Genomic DNA, 11332 nt, shown 5'->3' on the forward strand with positions numbered 1-11332 from the left:
GCTACTGCTATCGGTGTGAAAAGCCCGGTCGTGCAACGGCTTGCTGCGTCGGTATAGTTACCGCAACGTGAGCACGTGGCACGGACTAGCGACTCCGCGACATATTGATCGACCTGAATCCGCGCTTCGTTCGGCGCGGTCGCGTTCTCGCGCGCGTCAGTTCCGTAAAAGCGCTTGTACGCCGTCGCTTTTACAGCGTACAGTAGCCGCGGCGGCCGCGTAGTCGCATCGTGGCGTCTCGCGAAACTGCATCGTGCTGCATTCGTGCCCTCGTTTTCGCACGCGTCTCTTCTCGTCCGCATCACCGATCGCATTGCTACGCACCGACGGCGACGACGACGACGACGTCGACGACGACGACGACGAGGGCACGTCGACAGATAAACAGACGGACGGACAGACCTGCGCCAGCTTGCTCGTGCACGAAAAGGGTGTAGGCGCAGAGGGGTGTGCGGAACTCTCACGCTGCAGGGTCAACAATCGAATCTGAAATCGCGGGACGATACACGAACGATGACGACGGCTGATAGAGGGAAATAGGCGAGCCTCGTGTACCGAGACTTCGAAAAGAGGACTTCGTCGGTTTTACCACTGGAGAGAGAGGGAGAGAGAGAGAGAGAGGGGAGGAGGAGAGAGAGGGAGGGAAAGAGAGACAGGGAGAATTAACTGTTCCGAATAGAAAAGTGGTGCGAAACGGAAGAAGTATGTGCGAATTTGTATTTAGGTTTACGAATGCGTTTAAGCGCGCTTTACAGCCTGGTTTACGGGGGTACGCGTAACGTACTTCTGATTTCGTGCAGCCTTGGCCCACATTCAGATCGTTATGCTTAGCGCCGAATGCGGCTAACCGACCGAGTGGAAAGTGTGTTCGGCGACGTGTAATTTAAAAAAAAGGAGGGGGGCAATTCGAAACTTCGCGCAAATATAGGAAAAATGGACGTGTCGAGTTAACTTCCGGTGGTGCTCTTACGCGATTCTCTCGGGGTGAAAACGTTCCCCTTAAAAAAATATTTCTTTATGTTCTTACAAATATCCCCCGAAATCATGTGAAATAACGAGAAGATGTTGAGTGAAGAATTTTACGTATATTGTGAAATGGCATGATCTTTAATTGCTTATCGCCATTGATACGGTAAGGAATAAAAAAGTTGCTATGACGCATACGACGCGCGATAAGCGAATTATACACGGTGTCCTATAACTGGCGGTGTAATCAAGGAGGTAATGATTCTGTACTTAGACTAATTTTTTTCACGTAGAATCGTTAACTCTCTGGTTGTATCATCAAATACGGGACACTGAGATTTATTAAAAATAGCATATATACACAATGTATTTAAAGAGATACCATACATTTTTACAGATATTCCACATATCGTGCGCGCGTACAAAATTAAAAAAAAAAGAAAATCTATCGCATCTCCTAATATACACGCTGTGTGCATGAAGGGCTGGAGCAATTTGCATGAAATTTAATTGGTGAGATTGAATTTAAAATTCTCGAAACAATTCAAAACAAATGGCGTTTCCAATATCTGCTCTTGAACGAAGTGATTACGCGATGCAGTTAAATTATCTCAGTATATACGATAGAAAGAGATTAACACATTTCAATTTTCTTTCGGAAGAATTATATTATTTATATTATTTAATTCTGCTAGAAAAAACTCGACATGAGAAGGTATAGAAAAGGTAAAAGGAATATTTTTAATTTCTTCGTTTTCAAAAATTGAATCTGTACAACTTTTTATTATATACAAATTGAAATTTTGTTATCTGAACTTTCTTAATTCGCGTCTTTCTATAATTTGTACCGAGCATTTCTACTAAGCATACAATTAGAACGCTGCAGTTGCCAATTTATTTTAGTTAACAATGTGAAGTTAACATCATTTAACACCATAATCAATCTCTTAATTTTAAGACGGAAATTCATAATGCAAGGCTCTGCGAGTAGTTAAACGATTTAGTGCGTTATTATTTCATCTAGCGTTATTATCTCATGCTTCAAATTACGTATTCACGTTATGATAATTTTTTAAAAAGATCGGCGTGTAAAACTGGAACGATGACGTAAATGACTCCGATGACCTGAAGTCGATAATCTTCCAATAACTGTTCAGAGAATATTAATTATAAACTAGCTAATAAACCGGCCTTTACTTAACATCTACTGAGAGTTTAACCAGTATGAATGAAAGTTCTTTTTTTTAACAAATGCAAAGAATATAAAATAAAAAGAGATACATAAAAGTTATTAAATAAAATAATAGTAATAAATTAAATTAAATATATTATTTCTAACAATTGCAGAACGAAAAGCAATTAAAATGAAAAATCTATTATTAATTATATTTATCAAGGTTATATTAATTATAATATTACAGTGAGTCGAATATAAAAATGTAACGAAACGAGAAATTAAAAAAAAAATTGAATAATTATTCTAATTATAATTTTAACGTCGACTTTGAGATTTTTATAATATTTCTCTGAACGGATTAAAATAAAATCGATGAAAAGTTTTCATTACAGACAGTACACATTGCGACACAAGATGTTAGTCCGACGCATCTTCATCCGACCGTCTGTCTTAAATTTGATTTGACGACTGATTTGTAATTTTAGGTGTCGCTCGGAGTATACAAACGAGCCAGACCCGCGCTGAATCGCGCACCGCTTGTTGCTCGAAGAAGTCTCGACATGACGCGAAGCTAGACGAGTGCAAGGAGATTTCCCCGTCAGCATGTGGACGAATCACTTGATAGTGGGTGAGTGTGCGTGCGTCCTTGCCACTTAATCTCGTAAGGCTCTTCTGTGTACGTTGAGAAGGTAACATCGCCGAGTCGAAATAGTTTTCTTATTCGCGAACGTCGAAAACGCACATTCGACATTCAGTCCCTGCGCTTTGAAATTAGAGAACACAATCGATCTACACCCACTGCTTGGAACTAGGAACGAGGGAAAAATACCGTATATTCGAAATACAGCGCGTGTGTCCTATTTACGCGAAAGCCGACGATGCAATTGATTTCTGAAAATTCGATTAATCAATGCCACTCGTCTCTGTAAAGACCAAACATGCCCGCGAAGGTATTTGAGCACTTATTTCTCCCGCTTCGCTTCGAAAAATGAATCGAACGACATTGCTGTTGTTCCAGCGGCAGGTGTAATATGTATCGAGCAGTTGACAAAATCGAAATTAACGATCGTGAAGAAAATTTTTGAGGTAGAAGTGTAAATGTTGCGTTATCACCTGTATCAAGGTATGTTCAACGTGCACGTCAAGCACGGTCAAATGACACACAAGAAGTCACACGAGGTGTCTCAGCTATCGTAGCGTTCTTCCCTTTGAACGTAGATTTGAAGGGGCAAAGTACGACTCGCGGTTGTTTAGGCGCTCGGATGATCGGTATGATCCTAGGCGGTCCAGCTGTTGAAATTAGGACGGTTTTATCTGCAATCACTATGAGTCTCTTCCTATGAGTCTAGATCGTAGGTGTTATTACGTGTTAGATCATTCAAGGCGCGTACGGCCGCTGCCTCCGTGCTGCTAGGTACGTGGACACGTACGTACGTAAGATCCATGGACAAAACTCGCGCTTGAAGAAATCTAAGGGATCACGCGAGGGGAACGAGTATATCCCTCGATGGAACTAATGATCTAATTAACTTGTGTTTAACGACATGTCTTAAACAGCGATAAAATGCTCAAATAAAAATCGAAAAACGTAGAAAGCTGGTATGTTCTTTTTTTATAAATTCATGATTTCAAATCTCGTTAGAAACGTTTACATTTTCCACATTGGCGATCTTTCAAGTTATATCGGGAAAACAAATCCTTTAGATTCGATCAAGTGCGCAGGTTTATTTCCAGAAAAGTGCGCCAGACATCTCCAGGTTCCTTTCGGTTTGCACAAACACCCTGTGAAATGTGGCACGTAACCACGTAATCACGACGATTTCGTTAAGTAGATACTACAACCATCGTAGAAGCAAAACAACGCGCTCTACTTCGCATGCATATCCTCTACTCTTTGCCACCCGTATATTCTCTTTAAGTGTACTTTTCTTCTATATTTGATACCCCACGTGTTCGCCGGAGAGCCTCAGGTAGTCCCTCGACTATACCCACGGATCCTCCGCCGCATAATAATCGCCAAAATACTTCATGCAAACACGAAAGATCGATCTAGTTATCTACAGTATCATGTGATGCAACGCGTCATTTATTCAGCGCTCCGCGATCCCCGCGCTTTGCGACTCGTTTATAAACGTCAAGTGGTGTTCTTCGCTGCGCAATGGGTATCATGCACGTACACATGGTGCAAATCTCCCTAATATTTACATAACTTTGATACCGTGTATAAGCTATTAATCCTTTGCCCTTTCCCGCTCTCGCGTCTAATGAAGTCAAGAAATAGCGAGACAAATTGTAGAAAATCTCTCTCTCTAAAAAAAAAAAAGGAGGAGTCGAATCGCTGCCTACGCTTTATTCTAAATAAAGGTCGCGTTACGCGCGTTATTTTCAAACAGAAGTGGCAATTCGCTCGCACACGCGTACGTTATATATTCTATATTTTCTCAATGTACATGTCACATACGCCGTCCTTCACAGCCCCTACTTCACCCTCGGTCATCCTTTAATAAAATATTTTACTATCGCGGCCCTTGACAACCTACAAAGGAGGCGAGAGCAGGTTCGAGGCGAGGCAAAGCTCGTTTCGACAAACGCGGACGTGTCTGCCGCACGAAGCCCACGGCCGAGTGATAACGATTAGCCTAGCTAGCGCAACTACCCAGCGATCCCGGAAGTCATAAATATCTCGGGATACGCTAGAGCCGCGCCGTAGAAAGGACAGTAGCGGTCCGTAGTAGTGATAGTCGCAGCATCCGTAGCCGGACGTAACAATAGCGCGACGATTAGCGGTGTTTTTGTCAGTAGTACCGTCGCTTTCTGTCCACTCTCTCCCTTTCTCTCTCTCTCTCTCTCTCTTTTTCTCTCGGCGTAATCTAGGCTAGTAAACCCGCGATTTTTCAGTACGACGCACCGCCTGAAGCAATAACCGATCTTTCGTTTTCAGCGGCAATTGTACTCGCGGTTGCCAACGTCTGTCATGCGGAGTGCCAGAGTGAGTGATTAAGCCAGCTTACTCTCCTCGGTGTGCCCGTGCCGTGTCGTCGGACTCGTTCGCTAGGGACACTCGATGACGAGGCTCGATGAAGCGCGTCCGCGGCCAAGTGACTCTCTCACGGAATCAGAGAACTCGCACCACGGGGTTGCCACGGTCGCAGAGCGTTTTCCGCGCCGGGAGAGAACATGCCCCGGCCCCGGAGATCGCCCGAGCTCCGAACTGGACGAGGAGAGAGCGCCGGAATTCGTTCTTGCCGAAAGGAATTCGCAAGAGAAGACCGGGATCCGGGAATTTCTTCCACAAACTCGAGCGATAGACGCGGTTTAAACGTCGGTTGCGAAGTTTACTCGTCTCGTCTGAAATCTTTGCGTTTTTTCAATACATAAAGTTTTTTAACAAAAAGTGTTATTCACAATACGATCTGTTCTAATTCGTTATCAAACGGCCTCATTTGCCGTCTAACTCGAGCACAATAGCAGCTCTATCGACGCTGTTCGCCTTTCAGTTATTCCAACGGTGTCCGCGATATCGAATCGTTCTCGATGAATCATGAAACATTGAAATTTCCTCTCAGCAGTCGACGCAATTCAGCCTTATTCTCGTCCAGTCTCATCGAGCACGACCACGACGCCGAGACACTCGGCAGTTCTCTATTGTGCCGTGAAAAACAAACGGTGCTTGATATTTCTTTCTAGAGCTCACGCGCGCGCGGGCGCCCATCGATGCGAAAGACCTTACATGAAAGATGTGCACTCGGAAAACGATGTATCGGCGAAGATCTCTGGGTACCCATCTTTGAATGATACAATCGCGCCTTTACCGGCGTCGAGTTGATTAAATGATTTCCCCGAGTTGAACAAGCTTTGCACCGGCAAACGCAATTAACCACCTCGAATTTGCTCCGAGTCGTCTTTTTTAGCGACAGCTTGTTATCTTGATACCTTGTTATCTCGAAACGAACCGACTTTTTGGCGTTAAACGTGACCGTCTCGTTAGAAAAGTAATAGAGATTTGGTCTTAACATCACACGCACATTCAACAATTATCACATTTCACAAATGTGCTTGTCGTGAATGGGACACCGAAGAGCCACATTTAGCACCAAACGCGGAACTCGTGACGAGTAATAAAAGTGGATCGAAATTTGGCAGAAGAAAATATTTTGCATTGACGAGAGACAGCCGCGTTGTCGATGCGAATCGATGACTTCGAGGCGACCCCGACTTCGTATACATTCTTTTCCGAGTGCGATAGAGGCGAGATGCACGGTCCTTGAAAATGTGTCTACTTTCACAGCTCGTTCCGTTTACTGCTACGAATGCGACTCATGGACGGACCTCAGATGCAAGGATCCGTTCAACTATACGGCGCTACCTAGGGATCAACCACCTCTAATGACCTGTAACGGATGTTGCGTTAAAATGGTCCGCAACGCAAAATCACGTGAGTGTCGTTGGTGTTGTGAGAAAATAACATTGGGAAGAATATCACGCAAAAATCCCTATGAAGTATCATATCATATAAACAAAATTTAATTTTAACGTAAAAAGTTAAAAAAATTCGACGATCCGAACGTCTTGGTCGATGGCAATAGCAAATAATTATCGGTCAATTATTATAACAAACGCAATTTTAGGTTTTTTAATTCAATTTTAGGTTTATTATAGAATCGAAATGGGACGGTAAATTTCAATCTTCCGTTAAATCAAAATTCTGTTAATCTTATATTTATATTTATATATAGTTATAGTTATAGTTATTATAGTTATATTTTCTTCCTTAAGATCAATTATATTTACAATATTTTTAAATTCAATTAATGCTTGTGCTAATAATTATTTTAATTAGATGTTATCAATTTTTATTACCAAACTTGACTGGTCGTACTGTTCCGGTATGTGGATTTATTAATACATATCTCACTTGAATTGCCTTCAAATTTCTTCGGCAGGAATTTTTATTTCTTCAAATATAACTCACCGTAAGATCAGGGAGATTTTTATTCCTCATTGCTAAATAGTAACGTAGTAAGGTGATAACGTAGTAACATGGTACGTTTATTCGATCCATTGTTTGACCACTTAGAAATAAAACGTTCATCTGACACACCGTTGAGTCATACTACTTAGAAACAAAATTCCCCTCAACGACAAGTCTGTGAGCGCCATCGAATATAATTAATAATTAATAATAATTTACTAAGTATTAAATATTTTTGAAGAAAGAAAAAATTAAAAATCAATGAATATTCCAAATTTATAAGATATAATTGCTTATCAGCGATTGATATCTTTTTCACAACTGATTCTTCTTTTTCTCAATATATAGCCCCGGTATTTCTCTCTCCACTCTATAGAATATAAATTATGGATACAACTGTATAAAATGTTTATTATTTTTCGAGACGCGGGAATTTAGTTGCTGCTTATCGTTCCTCTTTGCTTATAGCGTACGAAAGCGTGAGGAGGACCTGCACATCGCAACTACAAATAAACTTATTCATGGTGGACCACGTGTGCATGATGGAAAGTACCGGCACTGGTCACATGTGCTTCTGTGAGGAGGATATGTGCAATCGTGTACCCCCGACCTCGCGCTCGAATCCCGTACTCCTGCTGATCCTGTCGACCATCCTTGTTCTACGCTCGGCCGTCTTAGGAGCCTCAGCTTGCTTTGTAGAACGTTGCAATGATCACGTCGTATAACACCAATTAACTCGATCCACCCATCGCAGTGGCGTCCAATCATATCCTTCGTAGAGATTCTAGCGAGTCGACAACACGACCACTCGTCGGAACGAACGATCGAGCTGGCTTCGATCCCCGGAGGGGCTAGATTCCCTCCTTAGAGAGAGGTTAATGAGAGGAACGGTCGAAAGTCCGAACTATGAAAGTATTCAGGGACGATCGATCTGTCATTACATTGTTATCATTGATTTCGCGATGCGCGCGTGTTGCTGGATCGCGTAGAAGAGAAATATATTTGTACGACACAGATATTTTATCGAAGTTGCATATCTTAGAGAATGCGAACGCTGAGACTAGTTCGGCATATATCGGCTGTTGGGTAAGAAAGATAGACGGATTAGTAGAGAGCTCTATACGAAGTAGTGATCGTTCGTTTATTCTTGTATAAGGGGTCTCATTATTGCGCGCTACGGAAGGCGATAGTTCCCTTTCTTATTATATTAGTTTTAAATCGTGAGATAACATTGAATTGTCAGTTATACTTCTGACGTATTCAAAAAGCCGGAGATTTCATGAATTGAATCGTTAATGAATATCGTTAGGCGCAGAACCCACTCTCTCGTTTAGAGATTTTCGATAAGGGTTGAAATCGTCGCGATAACATTTGCACGATTGATGGACGAGATTCGGTCTTCTCGTCCTCCGTCGCGAGAATCGCTCAGTCTGTGTGCGTCGTTCGTTCCGATCACTGGCCTTAGACAGCATCGAGAGTTACGTAGGCGTTTCTCGTGTAGAAATCATTCCGACTGTCCAGTCGATTTCTCTGACGATCTCGGCGCCGAGCCCGAGTTCTCTATTAGTTGCTCTTTGAGCAAGCACGGCTGGCCATCGTTGCAATGCATTCGTGACATAAACCCTGAGGAAGGAATTTCACTGAATACCAAAACAAAATGTCTACGTACCAAATGAAACATTGGATACATCGATTATTACTCGAATAATGACAAGTGCGGCTCTGAGCCGCACTGGTAATGAAACGATTTAATACAACAATTCCACCGAGGAATATTTTCTATCTACTTTTATAAAAATTGTTTAAAACACAATATATTGTGATAAGAATTTGATAACGAGATTATGTAATTCCGCAATATCTTCTTACTGAATTCCATGTCGCTTATACCGCTTCTTATATTTGGTCGTCAAGAAATTTGAATTATTAAATTATAGATTCGGACTGATAAAAATTATCTTAACAAGTGAAAATATGCGAAATTACAAATCTAGGACTTCGCCGGAATTGAGCTCCTTCCTCGGCGTTGTCGTTGCATGTACTCGACTGTCGTCTGGGAATATCGATGATGGTTTAACCATTTTACCCTGATATTACGACAGAGAGAGGAAAAACAATGTGGATACTCTATCTTTCGGGTTTTTTTTCTCACAACGGTGCACCTACGTCGTTTCTCTCACTCTAATGCGACAATGTTCGACGCGACTGGTCGAGTTTCGTTCAACGCGAGGGTCTGTTGAGAAGCACAGTGAATTGCGCGAGATATGATGTCCGACCGTGCGCGTGACGAATAATGAGAATTACGATCTGAGAAAGAAATCTCACACGATGATTTTCAGAAGTGTTTCAATTTTCAAGTCGAGTTTTATGAAAGTTGCTACAATCGCGGAAATTCTGTTTTGTAATGATATGTAATATTTTGAGAACATATTTCTTCTTATATAAAAGTATTCAAAAGTAACAAATTATTCTTAAACGTAATTCAAGCTTTACACGATATCAGAAATATTGAATAAAAATAATAATAATTTTTCTTTATTGGAGCTTTGTAAATCTCGGGAAGTCATATTTTTGTATTTATATACGTCGCTTAATGTGTGTGTAATATAAGGCACTTTGCAATTGTGTTTATAGTAAAACGCATAATTTCACACAATGGCTTTCAACCACAGTCTTCAAGTAATTATGCTGTGTTGTTGAAGATATTAGAGCGACGGTCGGCGTACATTAATTGCGCAATCCAATTGATTTAACAAAACGCTTCCTCGATTCCACCCGATCACGACTCTCTCTCTCTCTCTCTCTCTCTCTCTCTTTCTCTTTTTCTCTCTGAACCTTTTCTCCCTCCTTTATGATAGAGCCTGTGATTCGTCACCTATGCACTCTTTTTTCATTCGGTCTTTTCACTTTTCTTCGGTACAACTTCCTCGTAGACACTTTGCCCGCTCGCCATTCCAACGAGACATCGTCATGCTCGAAAAGACGGGAGGCAATCGAGACCACGATAGAAGGCGAGCTTGTACGATAGAGAAACGTCCTACCTTAGAAGGCATGGGTTGCAGCATGTACATCCAACAGACAGCACCGTCAAATACAGTGAGAACCGGCCGACGAGCAGCGAGGATGACCTCGAGACCCCGGGAATTGTCTGAACCACGTGTGCGCGTGTTTTCCGAAACAGACAAATCCCAGATAAATGTAACTATTTTGTTAAGAAAAAAAAATATCTTAGAGTACTTGTAGATCGTGAAGGTAGACGAAATCGAAGGGTGAGAATATTCGAATTCCAATAGTACCACTCAGAAGTATCCGAGAGGAATTTCAAATTTTGGGACTGGAAATATATCGTAGTGCTTAAAGGTGCTTGAAAGAACGAGTTCCAAAAGTTCTAAACTTGTAAAGCTCAATAAGATAACATATGCACGATATGTAAGAGAGTTCGAGAAGCTAAGCGGTTCAAGAATCCGAAGATCACGGAATCAGAGGGCTGTGGGACTCCAAGGACCATTAGACTTTTTAGAGGGAAGTAAGTCTTTCGAGGGATTCGATGAATTAGGAAACCGAATCGCAAAATCTCCCTGACAAGGTAAAGATCGTGAAAAAGATCTTCTGGAAACGCGCGCGCACATTTGAGAGCGTAGACCACCATAGTGACGGAGTTTCCAGGCACTTAGAAGAGATATCAAGTCACACGTAGAAGAAAATGAAGTGGAGTGCATGGATTGTAGCGTTCACGAGGCTGTACGGTTTGCGGAAAGTCGTCGCGGAAAGATCTCACGTTTATCGCGGATCCAAATCCCTCTCGTGTCTAATAAAGATTCCTTTATCGTGTACGTTGATTTTGAGAATGTCTCACGGGTAAACTTTTCACTAACGATATAAAATACCTATTATTATGATTATTTTATTATACGGGAAATTATCCCTTCGGTACAAAGTTTTACGCAATTAGCCGGAGGAAAATATCCTAAACTAGTAATTCACAATATTATTTTCGACGCGTTCGTCTCGCGTGTTGACCGCAATTTTGCTCGCGCGAATCCCCGAACAGTTTCGGACAGTTTCGTCGCTCGACTTTCGAATGACCGTGCAACAACACCTTGCATGTCACTGCATGACTCTGTCGTTATTATTCTTCCGTGTGAACGAGTATCCCAATCACACGGAGTCACTGGTCGAAAGCGAACAGCGTTCGCGGTTTCCGTTCTTCATTTGAT

General features: G+C 41.9%; 1 protein-coding gene across 2 annotated transcripts; it reads left to right on the plus strand.

Annotated features, from left to right (window-relative positions):
• Positions 1-211: 211 nt before the first annotated feature.
• LOC106743927 (protein quiver) lies at positions 212-10948 on the plus strand. Of its 2 annotated transcripts, XM_014618274.1 has the most exons (6): positions 212-702; positions 1364-1479; positions 2629-2771; positions 5085-5132; positions 6432-6578; positions 7584-10948. In XM_014618274.1, the coding sequence occupies exons 3-6, from the start codon at positions 2747-2749 to the stop codon at positions 7838-7840; spliced, it is 477 nt and encodes a 158-aa protein (XP_014473760.1). In that variant the 5' UTR covers positions 212-702; positions 1364-1479; positions 2629-2746; the 3' UTR covers positions 7841-10948. The 2 variants fall into 2 exon arrangements, with proteins under 2 accessions (XP_014473760.1, XP_014473751.1); XM_014618265.1 differs by lacking the exon at positions 1364-1479.
• Positions 10949-11332: the final 384 nt, after the last annotated feature.

This window comes from Dinoponera quadriceps, unplaced genomic scaffold (assembly GCF_001313825.1).
Source record: "Dinoponera quadriceps isolate SergipeBrazil2010 unplaced genomic scaffold, ASM131382v1 scaffold9, whole genome shotgun sequence".
NCBI classification, from domain to species: Eukaryota; Metazoa; Arthropoda; class Insecta; order Hymenoptera; family Formicidae; genus Dinoponera; species Dinoponera quadriceps.

Excerpts from the sequence above, each read along its gene's own strand:
- LOC106743927 (XM_014618274.1), top strand. The coding sequence starts at position 2,747 with ATGTGGACGAATCACTTGATAGTGG. Across the intron at positions 2,772-5,084 it reads GACGAATCACTTGATAGTGG|CGGCAATTGTACTCGCGGTT; the intron begins GTGAGTGTGCGT and ends TTTCGTTTTCAG. Across the intron at positions 6,579-7,583 it reads GGTCCGCAACGCAAAATCAC|CGTACGAAAGCGTGAGGAGG; the intron begins GTGAGTGTCGTT and ends CTTTGCTTATAG.